Source organism: Neofelis nebulosa, chromosome 8 (assembly GCF_028018385.1).
Source record: "Neofelis nebulosa isolate mNeoNeb1 chromosome 8, mNeoNeb1.pri, whole genome shotgun sequence".
Taxonomy (NCBI): Eukaryota; Metazoa; Chordata; class Mammalia; order Carnivora; family Felidae; genus Neofelis; species Neofelis nebulosa.
In genome coordinates this window covers 66461279-66476228 of record NC_080789.1, presented here as the reverse complement: position 1 = coordinate 66476228, position 14950 = coordinate 66461279, and the positions used below count along the sequence as shown (strand labels likewise).

At 55.8% G+C, this 14950-nt stretch overlaps 1 protein-coding gene across 8 annotated transcripts in view; it reads right to left on the bottom strand.

Annotated features, from left to right (window-relative positions):
* Nucleotides 1-61: 61 nt before the first annotated feature.
* Nucleotides 62-14950, bottom strand: part of KMT2D (lysine methyltransferase 2D) — a 40363-nt gene continuing 25474 nt past the window's right edge. For 5 of the 8 annotated variants that reach the window (XM_058742916.1, XM_058742923.1, XM_058742920.1 and 2 more), the window contains exons 37-56: nucleotides 14781-14865; nucleotides 14609-14690; nucleotides 14271-14503; nucleotides 11312-14170; nucleotides 11037-11177; nucleotides 10746-10913; nucleotides 10430-10589; nucleotides 9721-9796; nucleotides 9374-9549; nucleotides 9146-9276; nucleotides 8345-8477; nucleotides 8142-8269; nucleotides 6851-7991; nucleotides 5863-5999; nucleotides 5640-5770; nucleotides 5129-5176; nucleotides 3689-3974; nucleotides 3376-3449; nucleotides 3143-3251; nucleotides 62-2984 (exon numbers count right to left, since the gene is read on the bottom strand). In XM_058742916.1, the coding sequence (XP_058598899.1) occupies nucleotides 2892-2984; nucleotides 3143-3251; nucleotides 3376-3449; nucleotides 3689-3974; nucleotides 5129-5176; nucleotides 5640-5770; nucleotides 5863-5999; nucleotides 6851-7991; nucleotides 8142-8269; nucleotides 8345-8477; nucleotides 9146-9276; nucleotides 9374-9549; nucleotides 9721-9796; nucleotides 10430-10589; nucleotides 10746-10913; nucleotides 11037-11177; nucleotides 11312-14170; nucleotides 14271-14503; nucleotides 14609-14690; nucleotides 14781-14865 (6391 nt within the window). In that variant the 3' untranslated portion in view covers nucleotides 62-2891. The remainder of the gene's footprint in view (nucleotides 2985-3142; nucleotides 3252-3375; nucleotides 3450-3688; nucleotides 3975-5128; nucleotides 5177-5639; nucleotides 5771-5862; nucleotides 6000-6850; nucleotides 7992-8141; nucleotides 8270-8344; nucleotides 8478-9145; nucleotides 9277-9373; nucleotides 9550-9720; nucleotides 9797-10429; nucleotides 10590-10745; nucleotides 10914-11036; nucleotides 11178-11311; nucleotides 14171-14270; nucleotides 14504-14608; nucleotides 14691-14780; nucleotides 14866-14950) is intronic. The other 3 variants (XM_058742919.1, XM_058742921.1, XM_058742922.1) reach the window with 3 other exon arrangements.

The following is a 14950-nucleotide window of genomic DNA, read 5'->3' as shown; positions in this document are numbered from 1 at the left end:
CCCCCGGGTCCTCTCGGACCTCACGGATCCGCCGACGGCGAGGGTGACTGGACCGAGCCGCTTGTATTTAAAATGTTCTTTTTTTATTTGTCGTTTAAAAACAAACTTGGAAGAAGCAAAATCCAAAACTTGCCCTTTGCCTCTTGCAACATAAATTATGTACAGTTCAGAATGATCGCTGATACAAAACATGCCAAGGACAGGGCGCTGGGGGTGGAGGGAGAGAGGGCGCTTTAAAAAAGGGAATCATTTCATCCGTTGTTACGAAGGACCAACCTTGCTGTACAGGATACACACAACACAAAATAAAGTCTTCACGGGATTCACACTTGTCAGCGATTTATTTTTTAAAAAGGGGGAGGGTCCTGGAGGTGAGGGGAGAAGACTGTAAAAGGGAAAAACTGAAAATTGAATATGTGCAAGTGTAAACCAACCCAAAATACAAACACGGGGGGGGGGGGGGGGCGGGCGGGAAGGGAATTCAGATGCAATTATACAGGCGGGATACTTTAAAAAAAAAAAAAAAAAAAAAAAAAAAAAAAAAAACCAACAACCAAAATTCCAACCTTGTAGCTTGGGTCTGAGTTAGTTTATATAAAAATTAAAAACTGTATAAGGTTTCTTCACTAAATTCTACAGGACTATCGGATACCTAGCATATGCTTACAAAGTCTGCCCCATCCCCTTTTCCCAATCCCAGGGCCCAAGCCCCAACCAGAGCCTGACTCACAGGAGTCAATCTCCCCCTCCCTGTAGCCTAGACCTTTTGCTCTTGGAAAAGGAATATCCAATGGCTTTGGGGGCAGCAGCCCAGTCTCCCCACTGTCTGATTTAATTACAGTGGTTTCTGTGGGGGTGGGGGGATGTTATTCTCTTAAACATTTGCAGCTTGAAACAGTTGAGGAAGCAGCTTAAAAAAAAAAATTCTCCCTACCCCCATCAATCCGCAACCCCCCAAATTCAAAAACAAAACAAAACAAACCTAAAATCACAACAGCGACCGTGCTCCCCCTCCAGCAGGCCTGCCCATCCACCGCCACCAAGCCCACCCCTACACTCCAGACATTTGATTTTTGAAAATATTAATTACAAAATGTCCTTTGCCCACAGCCCCTAGGAGAGAACTGCATATAAGCTTCATCTTCATCCCCACGCGCTCCCTACTAGAGACGGGTCTGGGGCCTCACCCACCCCCAACCTACCCCTACCCCCCAGGAAGAGGTTCAACTGCAGCACAAGCTTGGGCAGAAAGGGGAAGGAAAGGGAGGCAGGGAACCCATCACCCTCTGGCTCCCCCTGGGGCCAGCTCTCTTTTGTGCGTTATAACATAGTCCGACTATACAAAGGGGGTGAGAATTGCCCAGCCTCTATACCCCCACCTTACAGCAGTCACAGCCAGGGGGTGGGAAGGAGGGGGTGAGGAAAAGGGCGGTAGGTTGGGTTATGGAGAGGGCCCCCCCACAAGGGGAGCTCCATGTGTCCGCCCCACGCCCCCCTACCATTTATAAACTGGTTTTGTAAAAAGAAAATAGATATATTTATATAGAATATATAAAGCACAAAAATTAGTAGTTTTACATTTGCTCTCCCCGGGGGTGGGGGGAGAGGGGAGGGTTCTCACCTCCAGCCGGCTCCCCCATTCCCCACAAGACTATGTACAATCCCATGTATAAATAGATAAATACCCCCCACCCTCCCCGCGCTGACACTAAGCTCCCCACCCCCACATCACCACCCCTTCCCACCAGACCAGCAGCAGTTTGGTGACTGAGGGAAAGTGGGAGCTCCGGGCCACACCCTGCCTCACTGGGTATGGGCATGCCACTCAGGGATAGCCCTCACCCTACCACCCACCCACCCCATCCAGGGGCTGGAGGGCAAATGGGCTCATGATGGGGTTGGGAAAACAGGAGGGAGATATCCTGGTCCTAGGTTTAGCACCCCCTCCTGCCCCCATGTCTAGATGGAGAAGGAAGTCCTAGAGCAACTCGGGGCCAGTTATCCCCAATCTTCATCATCATTAGCCTCAACCACCATCCCATGCCCATAATTAAAAACAAAGATGGATTTTTTGTTGTTGTTTTTCTTCCTCTTCCTACCCCCCTTCCACCCACTCAGAAGAGGGCAGTGAGGTGGAAGAGAGGATCGGGGCAGTAGGGGGCTTGGAGAGGGTCTCACATTTCAAAACAGCAAAAAATCCAACACTTAAATGAGGTAGGTGTGGGTGCGGGGTCTCCTTGCCCGGCTTGCCTGGCTCGCCCTCCTGGGCAGCTGGGCGCCTCTTTCCCGTTCATGTTGCATTTGTCAGAGTGGAAAACAAGGAAACACAACCCATAGAGAGACAGAAACACAGAGGAGAAGAGGGAGACAGAGACAGATTGAGAGGGAAGGGGATGGGAGTGAGGGTGGGGGCAGGACCCGGCAGGCAGGGCCAGGTGTGGGACCCGGCCTTTGGGATTGTCAAGCTTAGTCAAGTCTCTTTGCAGCCTTGAGTTGGGCCGGAGAGGTCGGTGGGAGCAGCAGGGCTGTGAGGCCCGGCCACACATCCTCCTCCCCCCTCCCTGCTGCCTCCCAGTTGCTTCTGGGTAGTTCCCGGCCCATATCCCCCTCAAACCTGAGATGCCCAATGGCTGCTTCTGTCTGGCCCCTCCTGGAGCTGGGGGCAGAGATGCCAGCCTGGGGGCCGGTGGCGGGGAAGAGGGTTGCCCCTGGTGCCCAGGGTGGGCTTGGCCTAGGGCCCTCTGCCCCAGCCTCCTGCTCCAGGGGCTCCGGTCAGCCGGCAGCCCCAGCCCTGGGTCCTGGCTCTGGCTGCTACCTCTCTTCCCCCTCATCCCTTTCAGGGAAGAGGTTGGGGGTGGGGGGACTCCCCTGCCTGGTAGCCTCTAAGCTTCTTAGTTCATCCATTTTCGACAATTCCAGGCTCCACAGTGGCAGGGGATCTTGTGCTGATCGTCCTCAAAGTCAAACTGATAGTCATAGGTCAGCTGGAAAGAGAAGAGGGTAGAAATCAATGCCAGCCCCCCCAGAGGGAGTAGGGGAGGGCAGAGATCTGATCTGAGGGCAGTGGCCTTGGAGCTTGGCTCTGGGGAATGGCAGAGAAGAGGGAGCTGCTTTGTCACTCACACACGACACTTCCTCTCACCTCCTCTCCTTTGGGGATTCGCCGGCTGGAGATGATGATGATTTTATCCTCCTTGTCAAACGTCACAACTTCCGCCACACAGTTAGGGGCACAGGAATGGTTAATGTACCTAAGCAGCGGGCCAGAGTCGGGGATGCCAGGCAACTGAGTTGGGATGGCTTTGGTTCCTTGTTGGCCCACCCTGAGTGTCACCCAGGGACCCCTAAATCCCTCCTTCCTCATTCCTCTCTCACCTGGCAGGACCTCCGGTCAACGTAGCATCAATCACATGTTCGTTGTTTATTCGGAACATGTAGATGCCTCGATTCTGGAAAGGAAGAAGTTGTACAAGTGAGGAGAGTATCAGAGAATGGTAGCGGTGCTGGTGGTGAGATCAGGTAGCAGACGCGGGCAGTGGGCTTATCTTCATTTCTTACTCTGCCTTTCTCCTATCACTTACCTCTTCCTCCCGCGGCTCTCCACCTGCTCCCCTGACCCCGATTCTGCCCCTCGCTCCTCCGCTGAGTGCAGACCATATACCAAGATGGCCCCTCTGCCAGTCCATACCTGCTCCTCGTAGATTTTCTCCCGCCGGTTGGCCACCTCGTTGCGAATGATGGTGCCAATATACTCAATGACCATCGTGTGCTTTTCTAGGTCCTTGGCGGCATAGAGCCCCAGGCCCTGGATACGGGAGCGAGCCAGATACACATTGTTCTTCCACTCAGTGCGCAGACGCCGGTACTGTGATGACTTGGAGTGCACAAACTGCTTGCTGTATGGGGTGTTGGTCTCGCCTGTGAAGGTGCTCTGATACGCCTTGGACATGCTGGTGCTGTTCAGGGTGTGAGGCCTGGGAGGTGACACAGGCCATGACAAGACAGCTCTCCCTCAGACCAAACACACACCACCCGCCTCCTCCCCGGGATGCACAACATGCCAGTTAGGGGCATGTGCTGTCTTGGGAATGGAGCGGAGGCATGTGGGTCTTGGCTTTGGTGAGGTAGCCACTAGTTATGGGAACCCTTCCGACACCCTGAGTGGGACAGAGAGCCCAGGATGGGGGGTGGGGTGTGGAGGGAGAGGGGGGCACCAATTCCCCTACACTGAGCCCGCTCTCCCATCTCCCCACCTTAAACCCCCCTCTTGCCAAACATTACACAAGGCCATGCTCCTCTGGGAGGTCTTCCCCAAGCAGCTGAGGCCTGGAATTTAAGCTCATGATTTGCTCAAACATCCGAGTTCTACCTCCTGAACATACTGGAAGCCCTGAAAATGGGGGCCGTGTCTACCACATCGGGCTGGATTTGAATTAAAAGTGGCTCTGAATTCACAGCCAAAAAGTGGTATCCTTTCCTTTCTTCAGACTGTCCCCTTCTCTGATATAAGGTTGGGCTCTGTGCAGATGGCTCAGTGCAGGGGAATGACTGCTGCCTGGCAGGATGCCTCTTCACCACCCTAGGGCACCAGCCAAAATCTTGCCCATCCCAGAGCAGTGGTTTTCAAACGTTTTTGATTCTTTTCTATTTAGCAGCAATCTGTTTTTCTTTTTTCTTTAACAAAATGTCATTGGAATTCCAATACACAACCTAGATGAAAAGAGAATGCTTCTGGATGAATCCAATTTGGGGAAGGGGGGGTTATGCACGAAGAGGGCCAAGTTCGGCTTACTCGATTTATGTGTTCCAGGACTTTCTGAAACACACAAAGTTTGAAAACCACTGTTGCATCGAGGACTAGGGATGACTGGGGTAGTAGAGCCTGATGCTCTACAACAGCCCAAGGAGCAACAAAAGGCCTCCAAGAAAACCCTGTTACGTGAATTCTGCCTCCCCTCTACCCAGGGACCAAAGTCAGGCTACCGTGGCACACAGAAAGAGCAGTGAACCGCAAGTCAAGAGGTAAGTTTCTGGTCCCAGCTGCGTGACCTTTGTCTAGTCACTTAACTTTTCTGGGCCTCAGTTTTCTCAGCTGTAAAATGGGGGTCATACCACCTGCCCTACCTACCTCATAAGGTTGTTGTGAGGATCAAATGAGATAATGGATGTGAAAACGCTTTGAAAAAAAAAGTATAAAGTGCTATACAAACGTAAGGTTTTAGTATTTTTCCATTATATTTCTAATTATTTTTGACACCAACTCAGCCTGGGGAAGGGAAGGTGACCCTAGCACTTATAGGGTGTCTCAGGTTTGGGAGAATCACAGGCCCCCTAGAAGCAAAATAAGAGGAAGGAGGTGACTGGCCCCCTTACACATTTCATAAAATTTCACCACCGTCTACCCAGAACCTCCCCAATAGCCATTCCCGGGGTGCCCAAGATAAGACTATCCCAGACCCCAGGCCAACCTAGGATACCTGAGCAGGGTGGAGGAAGAGGAAAGGGATACCCTAAGTGATACCTGCATACCCTCTAATCAGGAGGCCTAGAGTGAACCCCCAAACCCTCCTAATTGGCCGGAGGGTTCCTACCAACCACCCACTCCCACATCCCACGGCCCCCCCCCCACACAAGCTCACCGTTTGTAGTGTGTGAGGATTTTAGGCTCCGATCGGGCACAACCAGTGGGATTGATCATGAGTGGCAGCTCCATCAGGGGGTGGCGTCCATAGCGGAATAAATAGTTTTGACAGCTCTCCACTCCAGGCAGCTGTGGGCACAGGCCGTGCTTGCCTTAGCCTGAGCATTTTGGGGGCAGGACCAGAGTCCCCGGTGCCCACCTGGCCCCCAGCCCCTCCTTACTGATTCAGCTATGCGCAGCACGGCGTGCACCGTCAGCCCAAAGAGCTCCTCGCCTTTCAGGTACTCAGGGAAGAGCCGCAGCATGTCGGCCTCTTTTCTCATGGCAGCCACAGGCTCAATGATGCGATTCCACACAGCTAAGAGGCAAAGAAAGAGAGCAGCCCTCAGAGGCGATTTCTGCTCACTGACCTCAGCCCTAACCTCCATCTGGAGCTATGGTCATTTCCTGCGGCCTGCACACCTCCCTGTCACGAGGCTGTGTGGTTCTTCAGGACCCTCCACTGGCCTCCCAGTCCCACTCTCCCTCAACAAGCCAGAAGGCTTCCTACCCTGGAGGGGCATCACAGAGCCCTATGACACACAAACATGGACCCAAGGCCCAGAAGCCCCAGCACAGGGAACACTGACTAACCGAGAGCCAGAACAATAGGCATGCTCTGGACTTGGGAAGACCTGGGTTCAAGTTCCAGCACAGGCTTTAGGCCCTTAAGCCAAATACTCAAATTTCTCTAAGGCTCTGTTTCTTTATGTATAAACTAGGCAAAATGGAAGTATTTACATCATAGGGTTGGCATAAACAAAATCACCTGTATCAGTCACTTACATTAGTTTGCGCCACATGGTACATGCTCACTTATTTTTACCATTAACGCTAAAACTAAGATCAACAGAATTTTGACCAGGCCGAAGCAACCATAAGGAACACGTGGTTAAGAACAGGGTGGGTGAGCTAGATGATGCGGTCTCAGAATCAGAATATTCTTTAGTTCCACTGCGGGTAGGAAAAGAACCTAGAATACACGAAGTAGACTAGCAAAACATCTTCAATTACAAGAGCAATTAAGGTGACCAAGAGAGGCTAAAACACTTTCTCTGGGGATCTCTAGAAGACCTCTACCTGCCCGAGGTCAGGGGAGGAAGGTCACTCACAAAGACCCTGAGGATCTCTCCCATTTCCGTATTACCATTTCAAGGGCCCAGTGCTCACCCTGGGGGGAGGCGTCGGTGAAGACCAGGTCCTCCAGGCCCTGCTCGATGACTTTGATTATGAACTCGGGCCTTCCGTTGTTCTCGCCGATGGAGCAGCGGTAGCAGCAGCGGCGGTTGTTGGTGCGGAGGCTCCAGTAGATGCGTGTGGCCTCATAGCCCACAGGATAAAGGGCAGTGGCACTGTGGAAGTCGGCCATTTGGTGAGGGAGCAGCTGTCCAATGGCATGGAACACAAGGCCCCCTACACGGAACATGTGCAGCCGCTCTCCCCGCTGGATGATGCTGGCGATTTGCTTCACCTCATCCCGCTCAATGTAGACCCGCCGGAAGACAGCAAAAGAGCTCAGCTCCTGCTCACAGGGTCCCTTGATCTTATGCATTGGACACAGCATGGTCTTGTCCTTGAAGAACATGCACTTGGCGCGGATGGCACAGGCAAAATGGTAGACGTTGGGACAACGCATTCGATTGCAGCTGCTGGTGGCACCGGTGCGCTGGCACAGGGAGCACTTGGTGAGCAGTCCTCGGTGCAGGGCAACCTCCACGTTCATCAGTGCCCCGCCCTGGGTCTCATATACCTCCGTGGACCACAGAGCGCAGTTGAGGTGTACCCACAGGTCCAGGTCCAGGTTCAGCAGGCGGGCAGGTCCATCAGTGGCCCCATCACCCTCCTCGTGACAGAAGCAGCAGCGCCGCATGTCGCGAGGCACCTTGTCGGGTCGCAGGGCTGTGCCGAGCTGTTCCATAAACTCTGCCACTTCCCGCTCGTCCTCCTGCCGTCCACCAGCCTTCTGAATGGTCAGCAGCAGCCGCAGCCGCTTCCAACGCACCCCCTTCCACTTCTTGAGGCGAGGGGGCCGGGAATCTTCACCTTCTTCAGGGGGCCGGGCTCGGGGCTTGGGTCGGGCTGATTCAGGGGATGAGGCCAGTGGCAGAGGCGAGGGGACAGGTGGCTCAGCTGAGGGTTCAGCCGGGAGTTCAGCCAGGGGTTCAGCAGGGGGGCTGGCAGGAGAGGGTGCCAAGGGGGATGGGGGCGGGGAGGGTTCCTCAGGAGGCGGGGCTGAGAGCTGTCGCACGTCCAGGTTGGAGACGTTGTAGGTGTAGCTGTGTTGGGTGGGTGGCTCTGGGGCGGGGCTCTCCTATGGGAGGGCACGTGCCCGGTAGCATTAGTGCCAGCGCCTCACTTAACTAGCCCCCTCCCTCCTCTCACCCGGATGCCATTCTCCCCAAAGCCCTCTGCCTTCTTTGCCCTAGCCAGATACCCACCTCCCTTTCTCCCCCAGACCCACCTGTTTCAGGAGGCTCAAGATGTCTAGCTGGCTCTTGAGGGTATAGCCAGGCAACACTGCATCAAACTGTTTCAGCCAATCAGGGCCAGCTTCTGGGCTCTTGCCTCCCAGACCCTTTTCTTTCCCTCCTGCAGGAAGGAAGGGGTCAGAACCTCCCGCCAGAAGCATTCCCCGCAGGTCCCAAGTTTTCCTGCCACACTCACCAGGGCCCTCGGCTTCCCCCTTCTTAGGCTCAATGCCTGCCCGGGCAGGGCTCTCTGGGAACAGCACCTCATAGGAGTTGGGGATCTTCATGCTCAGCAGCTCTGCCACCGCCACCATCACACCATTCAGGTTCTACCAGGGCAGGGAAGGGGATGGGAGGGCTGTGTCGGCAGTGCGGAGTGAGCCCTGCCACCGGTTTGACGGGGACACCCTTCAACACCCAGAAGCCCACTCCCCAAGCAGCCAGTCAGTCCTGCCCTTCTCACACGCTTCCTTCAGAGCACCTTTCCGAGACTGCTACGGACATGAATGGGCGCTCCACCAAAAGGGACCAGTGCCAACAGAGTTTAGGAATGACACAGGCTATATCCACGACCTGGAGACTCACGATACACATTAGCAAATTAAAGGATCTGAGGAACCTTGTAGTAAAGAAACTTGTTTTGTGGTTTCAACCGGGATTTCCAATTTTCTTTGACCACAAAACCCTGCCAACATTAACAATAAAATAACAAGAGTTCTACCAAATGTGACTGAAGACATGCTGTCTTACAGCATTTGTCGCGTCATGTGCAACTCTCCTCGTTTGTTGACTTGGGTCTACCACTGGACAGGGAGCCCCCCTGAGGGCAGGGACCTCTCATGCTTTATTTACCCTAATCCTGAAGCCTCCGGCCCAGGCACTCACACACAGCAGGTCCTAATACATAGTTCTGAGTGACTGAACTTATCCACACAAGCTCCATGGACTGCCTTCTGACCAGGATCCCCTTGGTCTCCAAGGTACCCCCAGGACACACCTTGGCTGCAGCAGCAGAGACCGTCAGCATGACTGACACCTCACTTCCTTTGCCCTTTTCCCAAGTTGTGGCAGGCAGCTTTCCAGGGGCCTCCAGGTCCAGGGCCCCATAAGGTTTGGTATCTGGGAAGACTGAATGAGAGAGGGACCTGTGTAAGCTCTAGCTGCCTCTCTCCCCCCAGCTCGGACAACCCAGCCCTGCCTGGCCCACGCCCAGAGCAGCCTCTACCTGGGATACTGGCCCGAGGAATGATGGGGATGACAGGGGAGAGAGCCCGGTCATCCTGCTCCCACCGGCCTGAGCCAAGCTGAGGGAAACGAGGGGCCTCCTCCCCCAGGATGCTCTCGGGGGACGAAGCCGGCACAATGCTGTCAGGAGAATCGCTGTCCTCATCACTCTCCATCCTGTGGGCCAAAAGTAGGCATTTGCTGGTACTGCCCTGCAGACTCCCCCTCCCAAATCTAGAAATTAGTCGATGTCATAGCCGGATTTGAAATCTGCCATTGGCCAAAGATGAAACAACCTGCCCCGGTCCCGTACTCCCATTCCTCATCCCCATTTCTGGCTGCCCCCACCTGACATCCTCAGTCTGATTGTGAGGGGGTGTAGGCAAGGCAGCCAGCAGGTCTAGACTCTTCACCTCTGAAGTATCTGAAGAGTAGAAAGGGAGAAGAAAAGTCAGGCTGGTGACCAGAGCTGACACGGCTTTCTCCCCCATATTTCAGGCCTAACTAGTACAAGATCTAGCTTAGCTATTACGAACTGCTGTCTATCTACCCACCGACCTACAAATCTGGGGCAGATGAGCTGTATTTATTGAGCCTTTCCTCTATGTCAGGCCCTGGGCTTTGTTTATCATCTTTTAACAACTCCAGCAGAGGAGTAATATCACACCTCTTTATAGTGAGGAAATTGGGGCCCACACAAATCTACCGTGTTACTTAGCTGTGCTGACACAACTAAATTAATACAGGAACCTGAATTCAAATCCAGATTTCACTGTAGTTCTATAACCACTCAAGCAGGATTGTTCCTCACCAACAAAAGCCTCATTACCTCTTTCCCTGCCATCTACCTCCTCTGTTGCCTGTTCTCTGGACTCCCTGCTTCCAACTCATCAGCCCTGAAGAGGCCCTTCCTAACCTCAGGTATCCTGTCATATGTGCGCACGGGGCAACATGCAACCATTCCTCTCAAACTGTATGAGAGGGGACACTAACCAACTTGGACCCCCGGCACTAAATCCTACCAGAGAAGGAGAGGCCCACTCTGCTCCTGACTTACCCCTCAGTGTCCCTTCAGTATCCCGGGCAGAGGCAGCATCCTTGGGGTGCTCCCCCAGCTCTTCAGATGGAGTGACGCCATTCACCATCTTCTGCTGCACCGATGGGGGTGGGGTGGGGGGCAGCGACGAGGGTGGTGTCGGCGGGTTACTCAGGTTATTCTGGGGGTGGGGTGGGGTGTTGTGTGCAAGATGGCATAGGGAGACTGATGTAATCTCCTGGCCCCACACGACATCAGCAATTTCCTCATCTTCCATTCCCACCTCCACCTCCCCAAGAACCTCGTCATCCCCAAGAGGTATTGCCGTTTTTCTGACCTTGGTAAGCAGCTGGGAATAGTAGTCAGGGCCCGTGGACAGCGCCCCACTTCCAAAGGCCCCCCTCAGCTGGCATTGCCCATTGACCGGGCAGCCACTGCCGAAGGGAGCAAAGAGGCTAAAATTGGCGGTGATGGTAGGCTCCGTTAGGGGCAGCAGGGACAGCTCCTAAGAGGGGCAAGATGACAAGGTTGGAAACCCACAGTGTGTACATCTCTGCCACTGCACAGCTGGGGGCCAGAGTGCCCCCTATCCTGGGATGGGACCAGGGGGCTGGCTCCTGGGGGTCACCTGTTTCAGCTGTTTCAGCAAGGCCTCGCTGGCCCTGACCCCGTCCTCCTTCCGCAGCTTCTTTCGGGAGCTCACCAACCTGTCGCTTGCCTTCTGTACCCGCTTGGGCTTTGGTGTCAAAGGCTTCCTTGCTGCTGTATCCTAAGCCAGATAAACCCACAGTGAAGGCTGCTGTCTTCCTCAGAGCCCTCGCCTCCTGTATGCACCAGACATGCTCACGCTGCCCTAGGTTGCAGCCCCAATTCTATCTGCTCCAATCCATCTAAAGTACTCACCTCCTTGTTGCTGGGGGTACCCTGTAGTTTCTGCTCCAGCCCAGCCAGCTTGCTGTCAATGTGCCCGTTGATCTCAGCTCGCAGCCCCTCGGGCCCCCGCCCAGTGCTGAGTTGCACATTCTTTGCCCGTAGAAGCTTCTGCAAGAGCAGATGCCCGGCCTCTGAGCGGGGGCCTGCCAGCAGGAGGTGGTTGCTGGTACCTGGTGCCCCTATTGGCTCCCCGTTGGCCTCCCTCTTCACCGCCTGGGCTCCCAGGGCACATGGCTCTTCCCGAGGCTCCTGCTTGATGCTGAGATGGGGTGGCTCAGGCACTGCCTGCCCATTCACCTGCTCCAGATGAATGCTCTGCTCTGGCTTCTGGGCTTCCACTAGGTTGTCTGGGGGGTCCCAAGGTCCCAGCCCCTTGCCAAAGAAGGTATCTGCAAGCTGGGCAGCAGCAGGTGAGACCCTCCCAGGAGGCAGCTCCAAGGATGGGCCCTGGGGTTTTGGAGTCCCTGGCTGGGTGGGGGCGAGCTGGGCCTCAGAGGGGAGCTGGGATGGGACCAGGGGGCTGGCTCCTGGGGGCTGTGAGGAAGGTCTCTTTGGCTCTTGGGGGCTGGATGGTGGAGGTGTGGGATGGACAGGGCCAACGACTGGTCCTGTGGATAAGGCTCCTTGTGGGGTAGGGAGCCGGGGTGGGCCCTGAGGTCGAAGCCCTGCCCCTAGCTCCTGGAGGGGGCCAGTCTGGGATCCAGGGAAGCCCCCAAGTTGAGGCTGGCGGCCTAGGAGGCCCTGGAGGGGAGAGGGCTGGGCCCCAGGCTCCTGGTAGGGTGGGGCATGGCGCACTGACTGACTCTGCTGCAGCTGCCGCTGCATGAGGAGCGCCTGTAGCTGCTGCTGCTGCTGTGGACTCAAGTGCCGCAGCTGGGGGTTTTTGGCCAGGACTCCTTGGAGCTGTGCTCGAAGCTGACCCACCGTAGGCATGACGCCAGCCCCGGGCAGGCCCTGCCCAGCCTGGGGGACAGGTCCTGATTTGGCAGGCTGTGGCCCTGCATTATTCTGCACTGGCCGCTCTAGTCCAAGGGGCTGTTGGGAACCCAGAAGGTTCTGGGTCATGGTCCCAGGCTGCTCCCCTAAAGGAACAGAGGATTGGGCCAGCAGGTGGGGCATAGATGAGGCCTCAGAAGATGATCCGCTGCCTGCTTGCCCATGGCTTCCCACACCTCCTGTGTGGAGCAAGTTAACTTGCTGCTGCTGTTGCCCTGGGACCCTCAGAGGTGGCTGCAGCTGCACAGGGTTGGGCTGAGGCTGGGCCTGGGGCTGGACAAGCAGGAGCTGTGAGTCCCCGGAGAGCGAAGGCTTTACCTCCCCAGGTTCGGTCGCCACTGACTCAGGTATAGTCCCTATTGCTAACGGCCCTCCCTGATGTGTGGAGGGCCCCTCAGTGGCCTCTGGAGGAAGAGCTGTCTCTACAATGCTTTGTTCCTTGCCCGTCAAGAGGACAGTTGGGCCCAGGGTTCCGGGGTTAGAAAAGTGTTGCACAGGCTTGGCTGGTATGCCAGGGCCAAGGGTCACCTGCTGCTGCTGCTGCTGCTGCTGCTGCTGCTGCTGCTGCTGTTGCTGCTGCTGCTGTTGCTGCTGCTGCTGCTGCTGCTGGGGAGACAATAAAGTTCGACTCTGGTTCAAGAGGCCCATCTGCTGCTGCTGCTGCTGCTGCTGCTGCAATTGTTGCTGTTGCTGCTGCTGCTGTAGCTGCTGCTGCTGTAGTTGCTGTTGTTGTAGTTGTTGCTGCTGCTGCAGCTGCTGCTGTTGTAGCTGCTGCTGCTGCTGCTGTAGCTGCTGTTGCTGCTGCTGTTGTTGCTGCTGTAGCTGCTGCTGCTGCTGCTGCTGTTGCTGCTGTAGCTGCTGCTGCTGAAGCTGCTGCTGCTGTAAGGAAGCCATGGGCTGAGCACTCAGTTTGGGCTGCCCGCTGTGTGGCATCAGGCCCTGCTGAAGATGGGAAAGGCCTGCCATGGATCCCTGCTGTTGGTGCTGTTGCTGCTGCTGCTGCTGCTGCTGCTGCTGCTGCTGGGCTGTGACCAGCCGGTGTCCCATAAGGCCCTGACCCTGCTGTGCCAGCTGGGGGGAACTCAGCACCCGGGACTGGGTAAGAAGTACCTGTCTGTGAGGACCCTGGGGCCCCAAAGCTCCAGGGTGCTGCTGCTGCTGTAACACTGCCACCTGGGCAGGGCCCAGCATGCCCTGGGGCCCCTGGGGTGGTTGCGGGGACAGCTGCTGGACCAAGAGGCCTTGATGGCTACTGGGAGGCAGAAGCCCCGGGGGCTTGGGACCGAGAGCCTGGTTTGCCTGTACCCCCAAGCTCTGCTGCTGTTGCTGCTGGATTGCCACCTGTCCTAGGAGGTGCTGCTGCTGTTGCTGCTGCTGCTGCAATTTCTGGGCTAGTTGCATGCGTTGCTGCTGGAGCTGTAGCTGCCTCTCCTGTAAAAGTCTCGAATCAGGTCCTAGGCCTCGAAGAGCAAGGTTGCCAGGGAAAAAGCCCCCTGAGGGGCCAGCCAAGGCCCCAGTCCCACCAGAATGTTGCTGTTGCTGCTGCTGGGCCAGGGAGGTGTTGAGGAAAGGGCCACCAGGCTGTCCAGGGAGAGCCATGCCCCCTGGGGGCAGGCGAAGACCTGCAGCTTGCCCACCCGGAGGCCCCTGTGGTGGCTGCAGCCCATGGCCAGGGATCAGCTGACCAGGGAGCTTGGTGAGTAGCCGGGGACTCTGGGAAGGGCTGAGGGCCAGCACAGCTGAGTGTTGCTGTTGCTGCTGTTGCTGCTGTTGCTGCTGCTTATTCCGATATTCTGCCATGAGGTTGGTGTGCTCCTTCTGCTGCTTCCGGACCTAACACAGGAGGGTTGGGAGGTGAGCCTGGGGCCTGCCCACTGGAGCCATCCCTGTTCCCCGGGCTCCTGGTTTCTAGGCTGAAGTCTGCTTTCCCTACCTGATCCAGCTGTTTCTGGATCTTGCTCTGCTGCTCTGTAACCAGCTTGAGCTTCTCAGCATCAGCTTCTGGGAACTCACGGCCAGCCTTCTTGGCAGTGCGCTGTTTGGCACACAGAGCCTTCCGGGACTTGCGATGCACACCGATCTGCTCCTCTAGCACCTTCAGCTGCATCTGTAGGAGCTGCTGGGTATGAAACAGCCATTCCTCATACTGCCGCTGGTCAGCCTCATCTGGGAAAGGAAACAGGGTGTCAGGATCTGCAAAAGGGTGATCCCAATCCCTCTTCTTCCACACACCCCACTCCCTTGCACACTCCTCCCCATCCCCCTACTCACTGATCACTCCCTGGGCAAAGGTGGGTGGATTGGGACGAGGCTGGGAAGGGTCACCAGCACTCCGCTCCTGTGATGAGAGAGACTGCTAAAGGGTCATTGTTCCATACTAGGCCCTAAAAAGGGTGGCCTGATTGTATAGGACACAAGTGCCTACTCCCAACTGATCACTTACCTGGCCACTCCCAGCTGCCACGTGGTTCTGCAGATCACTGCCGGGCCCCCCTGAGAGCCTCTGGGCTAGCAGAGATACTTGCTGCCTGGAGTCCACCAAAGCAAAGGGGATGCACAGTTGATGGGGAAAGTTGAAAGGCAAAGAGGTGGGACAAGTAGGGAAGGGGACCA